The 23477-nt window shown below is 49.3% G+C and overlaps 1 protein-coding gene across 4 annotated transcripts in view; it reads left to right on the top strand.

The window, feature by feature from the left end:
* Nucleotides 1-335: 335 nt before the first annotated feature.
* The window catches only part of SCLY (selenocysteine lyase), a 29110-nt gene continuing 5968 nt past the window's right edge, over nucleotides 336-23477 (top strand). For 2 of the 4 annotated variants that reach the window (XM_029224646.1, XM_029224649.1), the window contains exons 1-8: nucleotides 340-428; nucleotides 3204-3319; nucleotides 9240-9340; nucleotides 13769-13949; nucleotides 17130-17257; nucleotides 17438-17602; nucleotides 18618-18724; nucleotides 22554-22590. In XM_029224646.1, coding sequence (XP_029080479.1) covers nucleotides 340-428; nucleotides 3204-3319; nucleotides 9240-9340; nucleotides 13769-13949; nucleotides 17130-17257; nucleotides 17438-17602; nucleotides 18618-18724; nucleotides 22554-22590 — 924 coding nt within the window. Of the gene's footprint in view, nucleotides 506-3203; nucleotides 3320-9239; nucleotides 9341-13768; nucleotides 13950-17129; nucleotides 17258-17437; nucleotides 17603-18617; nucleotides 18725-22553; nucleotides 22591-23477 lie in introns of all 4 variants that reach the window. The other 2 variants (XM_029224647.1, XM_029224648.1) reach the window with 2 other exon arrangements.

The raw sequence follows: 23477 nt of genomic DNA, 5'->3' as shown, positions 1-23477 counted from the left end.
TCCCCGGGCCCCCGCCGCCCTCGTTCCCGGTGCCGCCTACCCGCTCACCGCCCAGGGCCAGCTCACAGCCTTTCCGCCCGCGCTCCGCCGCCGGGACCACGCCCCCTGTGACGCGCGTGAAGCCCCGCCCCCATCCCGTCACCTGACGGCGCGCAGCCGGGGCCCCGCCTCCCAGCGGAGCGCCACTGAAGCGCAAGGATTGGCTGGGAGTGCGCACCTCAGCCAATCCGGACTCGCCCCGGCCCTCGCGGCCCCGCCTCCTCCCGGTGGCGCTCCTGACAGTGACATGCTCTGCCGGTTGGGGCTGCGCCCTGGGCGGCCGGGCTGGGAGGGGTTGGGATGGAGGCGGCAGGGCCGCGGAGCAGGGACGCGCGGGGGCGAGCGGCGAATCAGCCTGGTAGCCGAGCAGAGAAGAGCCCGCCGGAGAGGTGCGCTCCTTGAGCAGAAGGCAGGGGAAGCCTTCGGCGCCCTCCTCCAGGAAGCCCTCCAGGCGCCGCATGGCGAGGTCTGAGGGTGGCGGCCGGTCGGTGGTCACTCCCCGAGGGAGGGGGTGGCCAGCTGGTGGTCACTTTCCAGGGTAGGGGTCCTTCCAGGAGAGGGGCCGCCAGCAGGCCGGTCTCTCGCGGGCATGAGGGTCCGCGCGGGGATGCAGCGCCGCCCGGCTGTCCGCGCGGGAGGCCTAAAGCAGGGATGAGCGCTGGGAGGACGAGCGGATGCGAGGCGTGGCCTGCGAAGGGCTCCGGGGAGGTGACGCTTGGGCTAAAACCTGAGTGACATCCAGGTGTGAGCCGCACAAGTTCTGGGAGCGAGCGCGCGGGGAAGAGGAAACCGCAGCAAAGGCCCCGAGGGCAGGAACGAGCCCTTGGGGTCCAGGGCAGCGAGGACTGCGGAGCGGAGGGGCTTGGGGCAGCTGTCCGCGAGCAGAGCCGCAGAGCCCAGGAAGGACTTGGGGTGTCCTGGAGGTTTGAGAGGGGAGTGACGTCATTTAATTATATTACAAATTACTACTTTACATTTTAAAGGAATCCTTCTGGCTGCTTTGTAGGGAGTAGGGGTTGCAGGAAGCAGGGAAGCCAGTTGGGAATCTTTTGTCACAGTCGAGGAGGGAGAGGCGGTGTGGACGGCAGTGGTGGCAGGGGTGGCGGGAGAAGGGTTTGTACTGAGAATAAACCCGGCAGTTGCTGAAGCGTCCTCCGAGTAGGGGAGAGGTAGGGTTAAGAAGGATGCCCCGAGGCTGCTGGCCTGAGCACCTGGCAGAGTGGGGGTGAAGACAGGGGGGCACTCCAGCCCACAGAGCTGTTCCAGCCTGCTGGGACCTTCCCCTGGGCGGGGGAAATGCATCTTTGTTTGTTTGTTTGTGAGTCTTCACCCTCAATCCAGGAATTTGTTAAATACTTTCTGGGTAGGAGGGGTAATCCTCTCTACCTGAGTATGAGGAACGGGTGTGTGTCTTTAAAATGTGGGTCCAGGCCATGCCTTTCATTAGGTCTCATTTGCTTGGAACTGAGAAAAGGGAGCTGGGAAAATGTACCGAGTGGAGAAGAGATTCGTGATGCCTTTTTCTTTTTGGTTATGAACCTAATAAAGTTTAGCTTTCCCGTGCAATATTGATAGCACTTAAAAGAAGTAACAAATAATGGGGCAGAGAAATCTCTGAAGTGTTCTGAAATTCAAGCTTTGAATTAACTCAGCCAAGCAGGAGATTGAAGAGCTGTGGTCACTAGTAGTTTGAGTAATTTTGGAATACTTATCATTGGAAGTGAGAGCAGAGTTAGGGGCACATGCAGGTTTAAGACTCAACAGGATCCAGGGATTCCTAATACCCGGGTGGCCAAGGATGGCTGCTCAGACTTCCCAAGCCCCAAAGCCTTGTGCTTGGGCATCTTAGAGACAAGATGCTGCATTAAAACACTCCATGGGGGGGACTTCCCTGGTGGTCCAGTGGTTAAGAGTCCTCACTTCCATTGCAGGGGCCATGGGTTTGATCCCTGGTCGGGGAACTAAGATCCCACATGCTGCAAGGCGCGGCCAAAAAAAAAAACACTCCGTGGGTTAAAGAACCTGTGTTTTAACAGCCGCCATTGGTAATTGTGTTTGAATTTTCATGTGGATTGGTTTAAATGCTATTGCTGATTTTAAAGTCAGGTAAAATAATTAATGGTATCTGGCAGGATTGCCTACTGTGACATATTCCTGAAAGTTTCTGAAAGTTTTTGTTACTGGTAAAAAGATATACGGATAAGTTTCACTTAGGGATCTTTCAGGGGCTGTGCACTTTCTGTGACATTTGTCACCTTATAAGTCAAGCCCCTACTCTGCGCCGGCCGTTGTCCTCAGTGTTGGCGACAGAGCTGGGAGGAAAACGGGAGCTTGTGGAGCTGCTGTTCTGTTACTTTCTGTTGAGACAGAGAATAAACAAGGAGCAAGTCTAGTGTGTTAGATGATGGGGTGCCTTGGAGAAACGGGGTGCCAGGGGGCACAGCCCTGGGGAGGAGGGCATGGGTGGCTGCAATTTTATTTAGAGCCCAGTTTGCCTCACAAGAAGGTCAAGTTGGAGCAAAGACCTAAAAAGTAAGGTGGGGGTGTCAGTGTGGTCATTCTAGGCAAAGAAAACGGAAAGTGCAAAGGGAGGAGAAGCAAGCCTGCACATGCCCCCCACCCCACAGAGGAGACTGCATCTCAGGGAAGCAGAGGGGAGAGGGGGGGAGCAGTGGGCGCCTAGATCACCCGAGCCTCACGCCATCGCAGGCACTGCAGGGAAATAAAGGAAAACTACTGGTGAAGTGGTGAAGTTGAAAAACCAGGGAAAAAGCCCTGAGGAATGTGCGGCTCCCTGGGACTGCAAGGTTCCCCTTCTTCCCTCAGGAGGAAGGTCAGAGTCAGGTAGGCAGCCCAGGCCCAGCGGACCACCCCTCCTACCAAGCGGTGGAAAAAAGTTTTGCAAGTCCAAAGGGACAATTTCCTAACAGTGATAAGGGAAACTAGCAAATACTATTGATAGATGGTTGGAAAACATGTATACATTTTCCATAAGTAATGAAGATGTGGAAATTTCTGAGCTTGTAGAATCTGGCACGTGTAAATGCAGAGAAGCACCCCAACCTTGAATTATTTGCTCCTGTTGCTACGATAGACAGGGTGCAGCTGTGCTTCCAGATTTCACCTTCTTTTCCCTAATAGGCACGTCTTTATTTTCTCTCCAGCAGGAAAGTGTATATGGACTATAATGCAACCACCCCCCTGGAGCCAGAAGTCATCCAGGCCATGACTGAAGCCATGCAGGAAGCCTGGGGAAATCCCAGCAGCCCTTACCCGGCAGGTAATTCTAGAAGACACACACAGATCAGAGACATGGGGGACAGAGGTACTCTTAGAGAAATTAGAGAATCCCACATGGGATGACTCGATTTTGAATAGATTTTCTGTTAACTGCAAATCTTTAGCTGTAATTTTGGGTAGTTTTTTCCTGAGAAGTCCAAATTTGAGCCTTGTTGATACCATAATCTTTCATCTTTAACATACTCTCCTGTCTTCCTTTCCCAGATGAAAAAGCTGTCTTATTAAGAATTGTTTGTAGTGACAGTACCTATTAAAACCCTGTCACGTATCTGTCTCAGTCGACTGTTACAAAATTTGCAAAATAGATCTTTTACAACATCAGGATCACATAGAATCCTGGTCTTTTTTTAAAAATAAAAATTACTGTCAAATTCTTCAATTATAAATATTCTTATATGTTTCTCGTTTATTCTTGTTTTAATGTAGAGCATTAAATTGGAGGTCTTGGAAAAGAATTTGCTTCAAATCAGGAGTTACGTGGCAGAGTCACGTTGTGTCTTTCAGAGAGTGAGCTGAAGCTGTGTCTTCTTATTTAATGCTTTATCAGGGATAATGAAGATAAACTATCTTAACTGTGGATCACTGATGAACTAAAATAACTTTGAGACTACTGCCACGCCCTAGGATTTAGCAATGCCTGTGTACAAATTTATAGACTTTTGTGGGTTTTCATGTCGGTTTGCTTATTCAAAGCTTCACAGCTTGATAACTAAAAGCTTTTGCAAAATCAGATACTAGTCATTCATTAACTTTGTTGTTGGTTTATCTTATACATGTATTCTGGCTAATCTTCTGGACGTTCCCTTGTAGCTAATCTTTCCTCTAGTGAAACTGAAGTTTCTGACGCATAAAACTGGAGAATCCAGAGAACAGTCAAGTGCTAATAAAAAGCATTTATCATGAAGAAATTTAGGAATAACCCTCAGGGAGAAATAACCCTTCTAGACCTGATGAAGCCTGTCTGTCTGTGGATTGCATGTTGCCTTGACAGCCTTTGTTTCCACAAATTAAGAACCATAACTAAAAATGCATTGCAGTAATTCTCTGTTGACACTCAGGTAGAAATGGAAAAGAAAAAAAAAAAAGGAAAGAAAGAAAAAATCAGCTGTATGATAGAATGGTTTAATTATTTCGACAATATTATGATTTAATAATGATAATAATCCCTTGGAGGGTAATCTGTTTTAAGGCCAATATTAAGGCGGTATGGGCAGAGTTTAGAAACCCGAGATGTTTTTTACTACCTCGCTTATAGCCTCAGTGTCCATCAGTCACGGATGGATCACATAAGTGGGCAGAGGCCCTGGCGTGAGTTCTGGTCGCCCTTAAAGCAATGGTGTGGACTGTATTGACGACCTAGGAGGAGAGTTGCAGCATTTGGCCCAAGTGGAAAATGCACGTTATAAATGTGCAGTGTGATTGATTCCCCTGCCCACCACCCAAGAAAAAATTATATAGAGCAAGTATGGCAGATGTATAGTTTTGCTGTGAGAAACTCCCAAATAACTGTAGATTAAACAGCTTGAAATTTATTTCTCTTACGGTCCAGGGCCCATGTGGCTGCCCAGCCACTACCAGAGATGCAGCTCCTTCTATCTTAGAACTTCTTCCATCTTTAACGTGCACCTGCCCCTTGGGGTCAAGATGGCTCCTGCAGTTCAAGCCATCATGTAAGCAGTCCGGCCTGTGGGACAGAGAGAAAGAGGAGGAGAAAGGGCTGCCTGAGTCCTTCAGAGACACTTCTGGAAGTTGCAAGTACCACTCTGGCCTATAACCCATTGCCAGAGGTTGGTCCCATGGCCACGCGTTGGCATTTCGGTTGCAGTGGAAGTTGGGAAATGGGCTCTAAATTCTTAACTCATCTAAGACTTTCTTCATTTAAATGGGGCCTTAATTAAGATGTGTTCCAGCTGAAAATGCCTCCGTGGTAGGGAGGGAGAGTGGCAGCAAGGGCGGCCCCAACACAGATGGGATGCGCACCAGATGCTCCCACCGCAGTTATCTTGGAGTAGCGGCATGGCAGGAGGTTTTGAGTATTTTCTTTTTGTATCATGGTATTTAATTCTTCTACAATCAGCATGCCTAGTGTAATGAGAAGAAAACTTTACTAAAGCCAAGCTTTTGTCTCTTCAGAACTCTTTCTTAGCTGACACGGCAGTACACACGCCGTGCTATGATGTTCCCCGGCTCACCCCCCAGCGCTGGTGGGTGCCTCTGGCTGTGGAAATGCGGGGAGGGTGTCACTGTGTGTACAGTGAGTTAGGTTGACGGTGCTCTCGCACGCACCCACTTTTCTTATTAGTGAGAACCTGCATGGTGGGTGGGGATCGGGGCTCAGGTTCACAGCTGAGGGCGTCCGCTCTCAGAGTGGGCCAGCGGCCTGCAGCATCTCGGGCTGGTCCCCAGGTGGAACCCAGCTCTCCTAGCCCTGGGTTCTGGGGTTTTCCCACCATCACCCCTCCTGCTGCTGTCAGGGATTCCCTAGGGCCTTTTCCCCAGGTGTCTGGGGCTCACCTTCAAGGGCTCCGGTCCTCCCCCGTGAGCCATCCACTCAGCTTGCCTGGAGGGCGCTTACTCTGTGCCTGGTGGGTGGGGCAGCCAACAGGCAAAGGTCCTGCTCTTGTGAGGGGCAGCAGGCAGGGCAGTTACAGATGCAGGTGTGTGAGGTGGACAAGGCCCTGTGGGGAGCAGTGAAGCCGATGAAGGGCACACAGTTCTGGGGCAGGGGCCCCGCTTCACGGAGGATGACCCTACTCTCGGATGACATACGTTTGCAGACATGAGGAGGGGACACCTGGGGAGGCACTGCAGGCAGAGGGCTGTGGGTGACAGCAGGGGGTTCGGGGGTCCCAGGGATTTGGGGGCAGTGCCACGCTGGGCTGTGGAGGCCACTGTGAGGTGAGGGCTGGCTCTCATGGGCCTGGGGTGGAGTGCGTCTGGAGGGCCTGAGCAGAGGGGTGACGTAACTGAGGTCGCTCACGGGACCCCACACTCTGGAAGCGTATTAAGGACCCCAAAGAGCCTCTGCTCATGCGTGCTTTGTCTGTAGATAATTTGCCGTATCAGAACTTAGCACTAAAACATTTTAAACAGATACACACCTACTCATTCAAGGTAACAATAGTAAATTCATTACATGTTAACTTTTTTTTATGAAAAAGAAACTATCTTTTCCAAAGCAGAACAAATTTAGGGAGAAGAATGGCACTGCTGTACATGTTTGAAAATCTTCAAGGTCTGGATAAATAGAAGACGTTTGGGTCCCATACCTGGCTCTGTATCCAGTCCATTGCAATATTCACATCACGTAGCCTCTGGAGGGCTTCCTTATATACCTGTGAGAAAATGGGTGTAAAAAAGGCAAATGATGTCTCAGTATTATTATGAAAATAGTTTTGACTTTGTGGACCCCCAGAGTTCCCCAGACCACACTTTGAACACAGGTGATTTAACCAATATTGGTTGAGTACCTACTGTGTGCCGAGCATTGTTCCCGGTGAGGGAAAAGCACAGAGCACAAAGAACTGTTGGGTTTTCAAGGCATTACTTTGGCCACTTTGTGGAGAATGGACCACAGTGGGGTCCGTGGAGTTGGGGTCATGCCAGGGGAATATCCCAGCAGTGGCCTTGACTCAGCTGGTGGCTGGGGCAGGGGGAGGTGGGGTTGGATTCTGGATATTTTTGACGGCACATCCTACAGGATTTGATAATGGGTTGGGTGATGGGGTAGGAGAAAGACAGGGGCTTTCACCCTGGTCCCCTGGAAGGACTGAGATGCCATTTACTTACTGAGAAAGGAAAGGCTGGGAGCCTTTGAGAAAGGAGCCAGTTTGAGGGGAGGGAGGCAGGCATTCAGCTTTGTTTGTTTGTTTTTGTTTTTAAATTTATTATTTATTTTTGGCTGCGTTGGGTCTTCATTGCTGCGCACGGGCTTTCTCTAGTTGCGGCGAGCGGGGGCTACTCTTCGTTGAGGTGCGCGGGCTTCTCATTGCGGTGGCTTCTCTTGTTGCAGAGCACGGGCTCTAGGCGTGCACGCTTCAGTAGTTGTGGCACGTGGGCTAAGTAGTTGTGGCTCGCGGGCTCTAGAGCGCAGGCTCAGTAGTTGTGGCGCACGGGCTTAGTTGCTCAGCAGCGTGTGGGATCTTCCCGGACCATGGCTTGAACCCGTGTCCCCTGCCTTGGCAGGCAGATTCTTAACCACTGCACCACCAGGGAAGCCCCCGGACATCCAGCTTTGAATGTGTGTAGTTTCAGATGCCTGTTGGACATCCAGGTAGGGTGAGTGGCGTCCAGAACAAGGTCTGGGTTGGCATTTTGGGCGTATGTTGATGTACAAGTTGTGGACATCACCTTCTTTTTTCTTGGGTAAGCACTGTTTACCCTAAACACCTAGGAGCAGAACGGCAGGGTCAGATGGGAGGTGTAAGTTTGACTTCCTAAGGAACTGCTGTGCTATCTCCAAAGTGCTTGTACCAGTTTCTGTTTCCACTGATGTGAATGAGAGTTTCGTTTTCTCCACATCCTCCTGAGCACTTGGACTGGCCAGTCTCTTCATTTTAACTGTTCCAATAGGTACCTCACGGTGGTGAGGTAGCCCCCCGAATCCTTGTGCAGAAGGGTCTCCAAGACTTGTCGATAAGTGGAAAGGGAAGTTTTTGCAAACCAGTTTGTAAATTATGAAACCCATTTTTGAAAAGGAAAAAGAAAACCCTGTGAAATGCTTATATGAAGGTCTACAGGCGCATCGAAACAGGCTCTGGGGGCTACATGCCACATGGGCCACCCGATTGTCTTGGGAAGGGCAGTGGGGCATGGGCAGGGGACCTGCTGCTGTGGGATCAGCCCAGCATCCCCTCAGAGGGGGCTTCTCAGCAGAATCCTGGAAGAAGAGTGGGCCGAGAGCTGGTGGACGGGCTTTGAGCGGCACTCAGGAGGAGCTAACAGTGGACCAGGCCGGGGTCCTGCCCAAACTGATTGACATTTACTGCAGTCTTTTAAAGTATCACTGGTTGAAAGGACTGGGTTTCCTAGACACCCCAGACCTTCATTGCTTGTGATTAGAACCTAGGCAATAGTCTTAAGGAGCGTGTGGGTTACTTTGTATATTTATTTTTACCACATCTTTTTACATTTCTATTTTTACGTATGTTTTATTATTTATTTGTTTATTTTAGTGGTACCTGCTCAAAAAAGTTTTTTTATAAATAGGACTGAATAGTCAAAAAAGTTTGGAGTCTACTGGTCTACAGACTCAAAATGGCCGTCAAAATTTTCAGAATTCCCATCCCAGAGCCTTTCTTTCTCTGCCGCCTGAAGTTTGGTTCCTGTTTTCCTGCTCTCCAGTGAAACTGGGAGTAGCTGGGCTCCTAGCAGCTGTTTGAAAGCAAACGTGTCCCTGAGGCAGTGACCTTTCTCATTACCTAGGGGACTGGCAGTATGACATATGGCATTGGGCTTTGTGTCGAGGAGTCACAAGTTCTATTTTTGCTTATTTTTGTTGTTTTGCAGCGTGATCTTAAGCAAATTATCCCATCCTTTCATCCTCCTGTCTTGACAGATGGGAAGCAAGGCAGATGGCCACAGCTTCCCCTCTTCCGTAGCATCCGGTAAGAAGAAAACCATGTCTCAGGGAACTTTAGGGTTCCCAGGCATCCTCCCATATTTGTTTCTGGCTCTTACTAAGTTACTGAAATCTCAGTAGTTTTCACTGATTTGCTGACATCTTACAGCTGCCCCTTCGCCGAGTGATTTCTGGTTGTAGCTCACGTTAGTGGAGCACGTTTTGTCTTAGAACTGCCCACTCAGATCTCTCACTCCTTCATGTCTGGTTGTTCTTTTAAACATGTGTTGATAGGACTTGGTGAAGCAAAGTTAATGAATTTCCACTTTGGTCCCTCAAGGTAGGAAGGCCAAGGAGATTATCAACGCAGCTCGGGAAAACCTTGCCAAGATGATAGGTGGGAGGCCTCAAGATATGATCTTCACTTCCGGGGGCACAGAGGTAAACAGTCTCAACAGTCTCATGTTCTTTTAGCTGTAAGTTATTTTTTTTAAAAAGTAGAAGGTGGCTGCCTCTTGGTATTATTGTTTTTTAAAGAAAGAGTAATGCTTTGTCCTTGATATAATTAGCCAGCATTTATCCTATAAGTGAATTCCAGGGGGCTGATAGGATATTTGTTACATAACGTATAAATTAATTTGCTTTGCATTGCTATTTCAATAAAGAGAGTTTCCCCTTCATTTTGGCCTGTAATCATTCCTTTGAATCCCACTAAGTTGCTTACCTTGTTAAGAGTGTGAGGTTTCCGATCAGAATGGCCATCACCAAAACATCTACAAATAATAAATGCAGAGAGGGTGTGGAGAAGAGAGGACCCTTCTGCATTGTTGGTAGGAATGTAAATTGGTGCAGCCACTATGGAGAACAGTATGGAGGTTCCTTAAAAAACTAAAAATAGAACTGCTGTATGACCCAGCAATCCCACTCATGGGCATACATCTGGAAAAGACAAAAACTCTAATTCGAAAAGATACATGCACCCCAGTGTTGATAGCAGCACTATTTACAATAACCAAGACATGGGAACAACCTGAATGTCCATGGACAGATGAATGGATCAAGATGTGGTGTAAATATATATACACAATGGAATACTACTCAGCCATAAACAAAGAATGAAATAATGCCATTTGCAGCAACATGGATGGACCTAGAGACTGTCATACTGACTGAAGTAAGTCAGACAGAAAGACAAATATAATGTGATATCACTTATATGTGGAACCTTAAAAAAATGATATAAATGAACTTATTTACAAAACAAATAGACTCACAGACACAGCAAACAAACTAAGGGTTATCAAAGGGGAAACGGGGGAGAGATAAATTAGGAGTTTGGGATTAACAGATACACACTACTTATATAAAATAGACAACCAACAAGGACCTACTCTACAGCACAGGGAACTATGTTCAGTATCTGGTAATAATGTGCAATGGAAGAGAATCTGAAAAAGAACATATATATAATGGAATCACTTTGCTGTACACCTGAAACTAACACAACATTGTAAATCAACTCTACTTCAATTAAAAGAAAAAAAAAAAAGAGTTTGAGGTTTGACCCGATTTCAAAGGTACTTCTTTTTAAATTGATAGAAGATACTCAGTGACAGTGTGATGATGTCAAGGTCTCTACTCAGTTAGTAATTCTCACCATCTCATTTTCTTATTGGAGAAGAAGGTCATCCACAGGTGATGTGACTGTCTACATAAAAAACCAAGAGAATCTGCAGCTAGATTATTAAGAGTTAGTAAGTAAATTCAGCAAAGTTATTAGATTAAAAAAATCAATTGTATTTTTATGTACCAGCAACAAACAGGTATTTACCAGAGCACCAAAAAATATCAAATACTTAGGAAATAAATCTAGTAAAAAAGCTTTTGTAAGACACCCGCACACACACGTTGGGAAAGGAATAGAAACATTACCGAGAGCCTTCAAAGAAGTTCTAAATAAATGCAGCATATACCATGTTCACAGATGGGAAGACTCAGTATGATAAATATGTCAGCTCTTTCCAGACTGATCTGTAGATTCAAAGCAACTTCAGTCAAAATTCTGACTCTTTTCTGAGGGAATCTCGCAAACTAATTTATATGGAAATACACAATGCCAAGAATAGCCAAATCTTCTTCAAGATTAAGAACACCGTGAATTGTTCTACTAATTAAGGCAGCCGGTCTTAGGGCAGGAGAGACACGAGGCCCGAAACAGGGCCATACCTGGATGGGTCCTTGTCACGTGACAAGGCCTGGCCTTTGTGATGTTTAAGAGATGGATTTCTTAGATAAAATACAGAAAACTTTAATCATAAAAGAAAAGGTCGATAAATTCTACCACCACCACCACCACTAAACAATTTGTAGTTCATCAGAGAACCCTGAAGGAAATCAGAAGACCAGCCTGACAGTGGGCGAAGATGGTAGAAAAATGGGCGAGAAAAGTGAATATGCACTTCACAGAGAAACCCATGTGGTTTCTACGTGGGAGAAGGTACTCAGCCTCGTTAAGTGATCAGAATACAAGGGTAAACAACAACATGGGTTGCCTCTGCCCACCCATCAGGATGGTAACAATTAAGAAGTCCAACGACAAGAAGTATTGACAAAGGATGCACAGCAGCGAGCACGCACGGTGCTGACAGGAGTGTAGGCTGGAAACCGTTCTGGAAGGTGGGTTGGCATCACCTCGTGAAGTCGAGGCCATGCCACCCCATCAGCCAGCAGCTCCTCTCAGGTACGTACCATAGAAGAAGGGGGCACGTGGGAAGCAGGGGCAGGCAGGAGAGACTGGCGACAACGCAGGTGTCCCTGCAAATAGCATGGACCGATATTCACACCTCTGATGCAGTCCCGGGTGGAAGGGTACCACACAGTCCGCTGCAGCAGCGCGGAGGGATCGTGAGTGTGGAGCGGCGGGCGTCAGCCAGAGGCTATGCTGAGCCGGGCCCGGGCCGAGCCAAGCTGACCAGAGGGGAGGGGAGCTGCCGCCAGGCCCCTGGGCACCGACCACCCCCCAGGACCAGACTCCTGGTGCCCCGCAAGGGGCCGCCCCTGCTGCCCTTTGGGCCGTCCTGGTCTTGCCTGGGGCCAGGTGCTGAGGAGTCTGGTGGCCTGGGGGCACGTGGTACGTTTTTAGTTGTGACTGACCAGTTCCGACAGAGGCTGCTCTGCTCCCAGTGCCACCTGGGCGCTCAGTGTGGAGTCCTGTGCCCTTTGGTACCTGCAGGTGGAGGCGGCACATGGGAGGGGCCCAGGCACCTTCGTCGCGTTCACGGTGGGTTGGCTCAGCTTTGACCTGAGGTGTGTGGCCCCCGAAGGCCCTCCTTTCCGGACCAGGAGTCGCTGTGTTTTCTGCGAGGGGGTGACCTGGGGCTTTAAAGGGCCATCCACCTTCAGAGGGACACATCCAGCCTTCCATCCTGGCCGTCTCCTCCCCTTCATCTGGTTTGCTGCATCTCAGACCTGGGTGAGCCCTGCCGTCGGCCGCCTGGTCCTCCATCAGGGCCACCTGTTGGACTCTCAGTGCCTTTCAAGTCCTCTGAGCACCGGCTGACCGTGTGTGGGTTCTTCAGCACCTGACAAGCAGCAGCCACCGCCTTCCCGCTGGGCGGCGCCTTCAGACACACGAATAGGTTGGATCTTCAGTTGAGAAAAAAATTAATTCAGTTCAATTCCGTTCATTTGAAGGTCAAAAAGAGGCAAAATTAGCAAAATCACTTAGGGATCCTTACCTAGGGAGGAAAAGCATAAAGAAAAGCAAGGAAATGATTACCATGCGAATCAGCCTGGAGGTAGCTGGCATGGGGGCGGGGCAGTGATTGAGGGCGGGTGTGAGGTGTTCCCTGGTGTGGGTCCTGTTTTCGTCTTGACCCAGGTCACGGTTACTCAGGCCTTCACTGTCATACTTCCTCATGAAACTTACATTTCTGTTTTATACACTTTTCTGTGTGTATGTTGTATTTAGCAGTAAGAGAAAAGGTCCTTAAAAACAAAAATCTCCCACCCATCCCCTCAGTTATCCACTTCCTCTCCCTACAGGAGACCAGTATTGTTAGTTTCTGTCGAGTCCCGCAGAGATAGCCTTTGCCTTAAAAACAGATTAAGTGTGTAGATTTATATATTTTCTCCTTCCCTTTCTACCTCTTCAGGGATTTGGGGGATGTATAAGCAAATGTGTATGTTTCTCGCCCTTTTTATACAAATGGTATGATGCTGCATATAATGTTCGCTACCTTTTCTCATTTAACAAGTGCCTTTGAGATCTCTGGCATCAGCCCTTAGGGCATTCCCTCTGTGCTTTTACATCTGCTTGGTGTCCACTGAACAAGTCCCCTTATGGATAGACGTTGAAGGGTTTCCTGAGGTTTTGCTGTTACGTCATTGTACACTTAACCAGTAACCGTTTACATCCATCATTTTGCTTCTGTGCAAGTGTAGCTGTAGGATCAAGTCCAAGAACTAGACTTCCTGGGTCAGAGGGCCTGTTTGATAGATATGCCAGATGGCCCTTAACAGAGGTTGTGCCAGCTCACATTCCCACCAGCGATGGGTGCCTGGGCAAAATATTCTTTTTGACAGATTTAGAAAATTTTTAAAATGCATAATGTTGCTTAACAAAAAGCCTGCATAATCCACCGGAAACGAATTCTGATATTTTTGAAAGTTGAAAACCCCCAAATCTTTGTAGTTCGGCCTTTCAGAAGGTGCAGCTCAGGAGCTGGTTTTCTTTGAGACCGTTTTTCTGTTTGGTTGTTTTCTTTTTAAATGTTAGCTACAAAGGAAACTACAAATGAGAGAGATTGTTACTCTGAGTCTCCCCTTAGCATAGTTTTCGTAAATGATTTTTCTGCTCTGTCTCTGCAGTCAAATAATTTAGTAATCCATTCTGTGGTGAAACATTTCCACAAAATCCATGCCGCAGTGGGGGACACGGCCGAGCGTCCCAGCCCAGTGGAGGGGGCCCTGCCTCACATCGTCACCTGCACCGTGGAACACGACTCCATCCGCCTGCCCCTGGAGCACCTGGTGGAAGAACAAGTGGCAGGTGAGTGGGCAGCTGGCTGAGGTGCGGCGACCCGGGGGGGGCCCGGTGAATCATTCACCCTCTGGCGCTTGGGCTGCCTGGCTGTGCCCAGTGGCGAAGGTTCCTTCCAGAAGGTTACGAGGCCTGTCCTTCCAGATTTTCCCTGGGGGAGAAATCAATCACCAGTGCATGGAACTGGTCGTTTATCACCGCATGAGACGTCAGACTCTTGTACATGATACATACGTGCATATTTAATAGCATGCCTATAAATGCTAACCCGTGCTTTTCGTTGTTTGATTTTAATGATTGAATCTTGGCTTGCACTCCCTCTGGTAGAAAGAAAGTGGATCCAGTAGATATCAAGTTCTGGTGGTAAAAACAAGAATAAGTGCACCCCTGCTGGGAGCCTGTTAGCTCAGCAGAGAGGAGGTGAGGGCCTCCCGGGGTGAGGGGAGCAGAGGTGGGGGGTGGTGCTGGGGCCCCACCGGGAGATGCACCTGGCCAGGCAGTCTGAGGGGCAGGTGGAGCCTCTGCCCAGCAGTGGCAGTGGCCCTGGCTACTTCTGGTCCTTTCATATGTCCTGTGATGTGACATCTCAAGACACAGGGTATAGATACTAGCTTTTGGAAACGTAAGAGACATTTTTCCCAAGACAGCCAGGGTTGACCTCTCCTTGGAATAAGACTGGTTTTCTACGAAGCATTTGCCTTCTTACCTAATCTGCCTGGAAACCTGAAGGGGAGGCAGGCGAGAGTGTTCTTATCTTAAAGATAAAGGAGGGCTTCCCTGGTGGCGCAGTGGTTGAGAGTCCGCCTGCCGATGCAGGGGACACGGGTTCGTGCCCCTGTCTGGGAAGATCCCACATGCCGCGGAGCGGCTGGGCCCGTGAGCCATGGCCGCTGAGCCTGCGCGTCCGGAGCCTGTGCTCCGCAACGGGAGAGGCCGCAGCAGTGAGAGGCCCGCGTACCGCAAAAACCAAACCAAAACAAAACAAAACGATAAAGGAGTGTGCCAGAACTGCTCGGTTTGACTGTGAGCCTTGTTACCACTTTTCCCCTTTGACCACTGGAAAGGTTTTTCTCTTTATGCACCACTCTAACTAAAAAACAGTCATGTCCAACTTTCTTGTTTAAACTGTCCTTCCTTTTAATCCCTGGTGCCTTTTTTTCTGTGTCTCAGGTACAGGGAAGGGCAACTTAATACATTGTTATTGGTTGCTGTTACATTTTGCCTCTTGTTTAAAATTGTACAAGTTTTTACAAAGAATAGACACGCACCTAAAGGTCACAGAAGGGCTTCAAGCATTGCTGTAAAGTGGAGGCTCTTCCCCGCCACCCCCAGTCCGGCTCCTCAGAGGCAGCTGCCCCTCAAGTCTACCCTCAGGTTTTATCGTGGTTGTGGCATTATCACTTTAATTACTTCCACGTTAATACTTAATAACTTACACACATAATCTCCATTTCTTAGCATCTATTTGTTGACTCCCTGGTATAAAACGGGGACTTGACCTCAACTGTCTCACACCCCTCCACCTCCACGCTGTCCAATTGTTGCTGTTGTTGTTTTTTACTGTATATGTCAGCTTTATGGAGATGGAGCTCACGTGTGATACTCTTCACCCGTTTGAAGTGTATGATTCGGTAGTTTTTAGTGAATTCACAGAGTCGTGCAACCATCACCACAGTCGATTATAGAGCATGTCCTGACCCTCAAAAGAACCTCGCATCTGTTAACTGTAACTCTGTTTCCCTCAACCCTGGGCAACCACTAATACATTCTGTCTCTGGAGATTTCCCCATTCTGGACTTTCATATGAATGGAGTCACATGATATGTGGTCTTTTGTAATTGGCTTCTTTCACTTAGCATCATGTTTTCAGGGTTCATCTGCGTTGTAGCCTGTGTCAGTATTCCATTCCTTTTTATGGGTGAATAATATTCACGTTTTATCCATTCGTCAGTTGATGAACATTTGATGGACATTTGATACTATGAATAATGCCATTGTGAGCATTTGTGTAGAAGTCTTTGTGTGGACGAATGTTTTTGTTTCTCTTGAGTATATACCCAGGAGTGAAATTGCTGTGTCATGTGGTAACTCTGTTTCACCTTTTGCAGTATCTTGGTGTTTAACCCTAACCTCTGTATCCCGCAGTAGCTGCACTGTTTTCCATTTCCACCAGCAGTGCCTGGGGGCTCCAGTTTCTCCATGTGTCCTCGCCAACGTGTGTTAGTGTCTGTGTTTTCCGTAACAGCCGTCCTAGCGGGTGTGAAGTGAGAGCTCGTGGGGGTTTTGATCTGCGTCTCCCTGAGGGCTGACGATGTTGAGCAGGTGCTCATAGACTTAATAAAAAGACAGAAGTCCTGGCCGGAGTTGCCTTTCCTTTGCTCCCCTTTGAGTCCCGTAGTGGATGCACCAGCTCCGCCCTTCTCTTGCTGCCCGCCCACCCCGGAGCCCGCCTGCTGTCGAGGCCAGCGCTGCTGCCACCCACTTGCTGGGTATGAGGCGGGGGTCCTCGTCCGTCGGAACCTGGTCCCCTGCCTGCCTCGGCAGTCGGCCCCCACCCTGCTCTCCACAAGTGCACCCTGAACGTGGGTGGCCTCTGGATCCTTTCCTACTTTCTGTGGAGTTAGTTTTCGCCTATCAGTGTCCTGGGTGGGTTCTCCCTGATGCTGTTAGTCTAATGACATCATCTTTCTGTATTCTGGGCATTGCTCAAAATTCCTTGTCCACAGGTGGTCGCCCTTATTGAGAAATATATCCGTTCTCTCGTTTCCGTGGGACCTTGAGGGGAAAATGGGTGTGTTTGTCTTCACCATTTTGAACCCAAAACCTCGATTTGGTCACGTCTCGTTATTTTCCATCTGCAGTAGTAGGATTCTAGGGGCCTGGAGCAGTGCCTGGCACACGGTAGGTGCTTAACAAAGGCTGGGTCAGTGCTGAATGAGGGAAGGTTAAGTACTTAGCGCCTCAAGATGCTCCCATGAACTGAGGGCGTCTCAGACAGCCCCCCAACTGAAGCTCATTGACGAAGCCTTCAAGCCAGTTGTCTGTGGATGGGGCGATAAAGGGGCTCATATTCCTTCTTCATAGTTTTCTGAACCTTTATGATAAACTGCTTTTTTCACTGTGTCTAAGTAAATGTTCCAGAAAGGATACTTTGTGGGTTTGACCTCATGCTTGTGTCTTATTCCTCAGAGGTCACCTTTGTCCCCGTGTCCAAGGTGAATGGGCAGGTGGAGGCTGAGGACATCCTGGCGGCCGTCCGCCCGACCACGTGCCTCGTGACCATCATGCTGGCCAATAACGAGACAGGCGTCATCATGGTGAGTCGCGGCACCTCTTAGGAAGATGGAGCGCGGACCCCGGCTTCCCAGCCCCGCCTCTTCTTTCCCCTGTTCTTCAATCCGGGAACCTTTTGGTGCATCCTCATTAACAACTCCTCATTTCTCTCATTCCGTCTTCATCAAATCAACACACTCGGCCGTGTGTTTCTCCCTCTCCAGCCAGTGCCTGAGATCAGCCGGCGAGTCCGAGCCCTGAACCAGCAGCGGGCGGCGGGCGGGCTGCCGGGGGTGCTTGTGCACACGGACGCCGCCCAGGCCTTGGGGAAGCGGCGCGTGGACGTGCGGGACCTGGGCGTGGACTTCCTGACCGTCGTGGGCCACAAGGTGCGTCCATCCGCCTTCCTGCCCTCCTGCCGGGGAGACACCTCGATGCCCGCGAGGCTCACCTGCGAGCAGAGCCCACGGCCCCGCTCATCCTCCGTCACCGGTGCACCCGGCACACATGCCCGGCGAGGCCCTGGGTCATGGTGATGGGCAGACCGCGGCCCCGCCCTCGGCAGCTCAGAGGAGAGCCCGGCAGAGCTAGGATGCCGAGGGCTGAGTGCCCACCGGAAATACTGGGCAGCGCAGCCCATAGGGGGCAGGAGGGGAGGCCAGGTAAGGCCATCGGGGGAGGGGGGAGTGGGAGGGGGAGAGGCAGGGTCGGGGGGAGGATGGGGGGAGTGGAGGTCACAGGTGGGTTTAGCCCGGGAGTGAGTGAGCTCTGCAGCCCGGAGAGTGCGTGCAGACCCCTCCTCAGCCCACTCAGCCCCACACCCAGGGACGGAAGATGCAGGGTTCAAGAATGATGGCCTCTCTAACTTGACTAAAAGTGTGGCTCTGAGTGTGAGGGTGTGGTTTTCACGGCCCTCATCTCTAGGGTGTGCTGGGGAAATAGTTAACAGTGAAGACCCTTCTGAAGCTTTTGCTCGTCTTTCCAGCAGCTGACTAGAAGCTGGAGTATTTTTAGTAATTTCCCCTCAGCTGGTTCCCAAGGGAGTGAGGTGCTGGCCTGACACGGCGGCCCTTGAGATTTCTAGCTAATGTGGATTTGAGAGCATGGAGTCATCCACAGGACAGCCCTTGGCCATCTCTCTCTCCAGCCCCTCTCCTTCACAGAGTCTCCCACGCGCCGTGCAGGTGCTCTGCTGCCCCCGAGCTGGGGGCCAGAGTCCAGCACCTGCCCCCACCCAAAGGCTTCTGTGACCCCCACGTGTCTGCAGTGGGGATGGGTGGCCACCTGCGGGACCAGAGGAGGTGGGCCCGGACGTCGTAGAGTATCTCTGTGGGCCTCTCAATACGTATATGGAGAAGGTCCCCAGAAGGTTCTTGTTGAATAAATGACTGACTTTTCTTTCAGTTCTATGGCCCCAGGATTGGAGCACTTTATGTCCGAGGGCTCGGTGAACTCACCCCTCTGTACCCTATGCTGTTTGGAGGTGGACAAGAACGGAATTTCAGGCCAGGGTAAGGTAGAAGTTTAACGAGGTGTCTGGGCCGCTGGCTGTGTTGTCTGTATGTAGGGCAGTGGCTCTCCCGTCTCTTGGAAGCACGGTGATAGCACAGCACTCTCATCTCCACTGAGTCAGACGTGGCTCCACTGGCCGGTTCTACACTTGGGACTCACAGATCTGCAGTCTCGTTGGGGATGATTCAAAGCAGATGAAGGAAGTCTCTTTCAGCTGCTTCAAAGCATCCAGTTTCTTTTGTTATTTTGGCCCAGCCCACCAAAGAGGTGCCGCCGGAGCCCCCCGGCTGAGATGTGCTGCCCTTCTCTTGACTGTGGGGTGAGCACCTGGTTTCCTCTCTGAAAGCGCCTGTGTCCCCGTGACCTGCAGGGGTGTTTTAACCAGGGAATGAGGTGGCACCAGCACCACACGTGTTGTCAGAAACTTGATAACAAGAGGAAGAAACAGACAACATGCGGTGAGTTCCCTAGGGTTTCTCTTGCTTCCTTTATTCCAGAATTAGAGCAGAAGAAGCCCGCAACTCAGAAACACCAATAAGGGCTGATGAAAAATGCCCAAGAAAGCCCTCTCTCTCCAGCCAGTGGACCAGGGAAAGGAGAGCCTAGCAATACAGAGAACTTTTAGACAATCCCTGCTCTTCTCCAGCCCGTCACCATGGTAAACTGCTGCTGCCCCCACCTGTGCCACAAAGGAGAGCAGGGAGCCCAGACTTCACCCACACAGGCTGTGACAAGAGCTCCATGCCCCGCCTGTGTCAGACAGGGCCTAGTGAAGAGCCAGGACTTTTGCCCCACCACAGTCATGCACCCCACCAAGGTGTCAGTGGAGACCATGTGGGCACCCTGGGCTTCCACCCATACCCATCACTAACAAGGTGCGTTCTCCTCTTGGATGTTGACACAGGCCGAGGAGGGAACCTGGACGTCCGCCCCCGCTTGGCAGTAGTCAGTTGGCACACTCCTCCTGCCAGAGGAAGGTCAAAAAAAGACAGCTAATATGGAAGGGTTAAGAAGCATCCAGATTCATAACGACATAGGGCTGTCCAGGTTTCAACTGAAAATCGCTCATCATACTGAGAACCAGAAAGATCTTAAATCGAAGAAAAAAGACGATCAAGAGATGCCAACACTGAGATGACAAAGATGTTAGAATTATCTGATAAGAGATTTTAAGGCAAACACAATAAAAATGCTTTAATGAGCAATTATGAACACCCTCAAAACAGAAGAAATAGAAAGTGTCAGCAAAGAAGAAGAAGATGTAGAGAAGAACTGAACAGAAATTTTAGAACTAAAAACTACAACAGCCAAAGTAAAAAGCTCAGTGGACAGGCTCACCAGCAGAATAGGGGCAAAGAGGAAAGAGTGAACTGAAAGAACAATAGAAGTAACCAATATAAAAAACAGACAGGAAGTAGACTGGAAGAAGATTGAACAGAGCCTCCGGGGACCTGTGGGACTATAGCAAAAGATCTAACATTCATTTCGTTGAGGTCCTGGAGGGACAGGAGAAAGAGGGTGGGATGAAAAAGAACTTGAAGAAATAATGGCTGAAAACTTCCCAAATTTGGCAAGAGACATAAACCCACAGATTCAAGAAGCTGAACAAAACCCAAACAGGATAAACCAAAAGAAATCTACCCTAAGACATAAATAGTAAACTTCCATAAAAGAAAGACAAAGAAAAATCTTGAAAGCAGCCAGAGGAAAGAATAAATAACACCTTATCTATAGGAAAAAAATAATTTGAATGACAGTAGATTACTCTTCTGAAGCCATGGAGGCCAGAGAAAGTATGCAAAAATTTTCAAGTGCTCAAAGAAAAGAACCGTCAAGCCAAATTAAAAACACAGCAGAAATATCCTTCAGGAACGAAGAGGAAATCAAGACATTCTCAGATGAAAGAGAAAACTAACAGAATTTGTCACCAGAAAACCTATGCTAAAAATGACTAAAGAAGTTCTTTACACAGAAGGAAACAGTAAAAGAAGGAACCTTGGAACATCAGAGAGAAAGAGCATGGTAAACAAAAATATGGGTAAATAGGGGGCTTCCCTGGTGGCGCAGTGGTTGAGAGTCCGCCTGCCGATGCAGGGGACGCGGGTTCGTGCCCCGGTCCGGGAAGATCCCATATGCCGCGGAGCGGCTGGGCCCGTGAGCCATGGCCGTTGAGCCTGCGCGTCCGGAGCCTGTACTCCACAACGGGAGAGGCCACAACAGTGAGAGGCCTGCGTACCACACACACACACAAAAAAACGGTAAATAAAATAGACTTTCCTTCTCTTCAGTTTTCTAAATTATGTTTGATGGCCTAAGCAAAAGTCATAGCACTGTCTGATGTGTTTCAAAATGTATGTGGAAGAAATATTTAAGATAATTATATTATGAATGGGGGAGGGTAAAGGGATGTAAAAGGAGGTAAGGCTCCTGTTCTTCACTTGAACTTCTGAAAACTGTTTAAGTAACCCACAGAAAGGTAGGAAAAAGAAAACAGAGAAAAAATAAAATGGAAGACTTAAGCGCGAACATCAACAATTACATTAAATGTAAATGGTATAAATATACCAATTAAAAGGCAGAGATTGGCAGAATAAAAATTTTAAAAACTGATCCAACTATATGCAGTCTATAAGAAACTTGCTTCAAATATAGCAAGAGGCAAGTTAAAAGTAAAGGTTGGAAAAAAGTGTATCACACTAACATTAATCTAAGGAAAGCAGGAATGGCTATATAACATGAGATAAAGGAGACACCAGAGCAAAGAAAATAGAAAATTGCCGGGGATGGGGGAGGCAGGGAGAATTATATAATGATAAAAGAATCAGTCCACCAAGAAGACATAGCAATCCTAATGTGGATGCACTAAACAGTAGAGCTGAAAAATATGTGAGGAATAAAAAAACCAAACTAAACTGAAAGGATAAATAGACAGATCCACAATTATAGATGGAGACTTCAACACCCTTCCCTCAACAATGGATAGAACAACTAGACAAAAATGGGCTACGGCGTAGAAGAACGCAACAACGCCCATCAACCAACAGGATCTAATCAACCTGTTTGGAACACTCCACCCAACAACAGCAAAATACACATTCTTTTTTTTTTTTTTTTTTTTTCAGTACACGGGCCTCTCACTGCCGTGGCCTCTCCCATTGCGGAGCACAGGCTCCAGACGCACAGGCTCAGCAGCCATGGCTCACGGGCCCAGCCACTCAGCGGCATGTGGGAACTTCCTGGACCGGGGCACGAACCCGTGTCCCCTGCATCAGCAGGTGGACTCTCAACCACTGCGCCACCAGGGAAGCCCGAAGAGTAGTTTTTCAGTTTGTTACATCAGTGTATGGGAACCACTGGTCTTCGGGGGTGTTCCTGTCCCCTCCTGCACAGCCCCCCTGAACACACACACTACACCCCAAGTCTCTAGTAACAAAAGATTCATCCCATATTACAGTTGAGAGGCTTCAGCTGAAACGTCAGCTGAAGGGAACGGAGTGGGGAGTGAGTTCCTCAGACCCTCACCTGGTTTGGCAGGGGGACCAAAGAGGGGGGCTCTGGGGCCTGCAGTCGGAGGAGGGATTTCTCCTGGGTAGGAGGTGGGTCCAGGTAGAATTGTCACTTGGACACCCACTGTATATTGCCCAGTGGGCCACGTCTGCTGTCCCTGGGCGATGACGAGGGTTTGGGGGCTGGCAGCTGCCCTTGTTTAGGAAAGATGTTGGTGTGACTTTATTTGAACACCTGAGTTTCAGATAGACAGGATTCCTTCCAGGGATGTCTGTTAATCGCTTTGCATGGAAATAGGATTGAATCCTTTGTCTCTTACAGGACAGAGAACACCCCGATGATTGCCGGCCTTGGGAAGGTAAGCCTTGGTGACCTCGGACAGCTGAAGCCGTTGCGTTGTCCATCGATGTCTTCCTCCTGTGTTTCCGCCTCACTCTCACACCACTGCCACACTCGCCACACTTCTGACACCAGATGTGCGGGGTTGGGGGTCCCCACCCAGCAATTCTGTGGCACCAGCTGAGTTTCCTACAATTCAATTCTGACACTGTCTACCCAGAGTTACTGTCAGAGCCCACAGGCTAAGGGCTCAGTTGTGGGCAACCACAGCTTCAGATGCCAACTGCCACCCACACTTCTGACCAACCAGCTGTGAATCAGAGGTTCCCATGGCCCCTCCTTGAGTTCAGTGTATTTGCTAGAACAGCTCACAGAATGCAGAGAAACTAGAGTACTGGTTTATTATGAAAGGATATGATAAAGGGTACAGGTGAACCTCCAGAAGGAAGAGAAGCGTAGGGCAGGGGATGTGGGAAGGGGCTTCCGTGCCCTCTCCAGGCACCAGCCTCCTAGCACCTCTGTGATCAGCAACCTGGAAGCTCTCTGAACCCACACTGTTGAGGTGTCTATGGAGGCTTTTGATCAGTCATCAACTCCGTTTCCAGCCCCTCTCCCGTCTCTACAAAAATTCCAGGCTTCTCATCAGGGCTCGGTGACCAGCCCCTATCCAGGAGCCCACCCAGGGTCGCCTCATTAGGGCAAAAGACACTGTCATCCAGGAAGTTCCAAGGGATTTAGGAGCTTGGCAGCAGGAAGCAGAGCCCAAGCCAGAATATTAGAATAAAGGCTGCTCCTCATGCTTAGGAAATTCCAAGGGTCTCGGAAGCTCTGTGCCTGGTCCAGGGCGGAGGCCAGAGCGCATATTTTCTATGATCTCACATCAGTTTCCCAGCAGCTTTAATAGGT

Source organism: Monodon monoceros, unplaced genomic scaffold, assembly GCF_005190385.1.
Source record: "Monodon monoceros isolate NGI ecotype Baffin Bay Population unplaced genomic scaffold, NGI_Narwhal_1 Super_Scaffold_16, whole genome shotgun sequence".
Lineage (NCBI taxonomy): Eukaryota > Metazoa > Chordata > Mammalia > Artiodactyla > Monodontidae > Monodon > Monodon monoceros.
The sequence above is the reverse complement of the archived record's forward strand: the minus strand, read 5'-3'. Positions and strand labels throughout refer to the sequence as shown.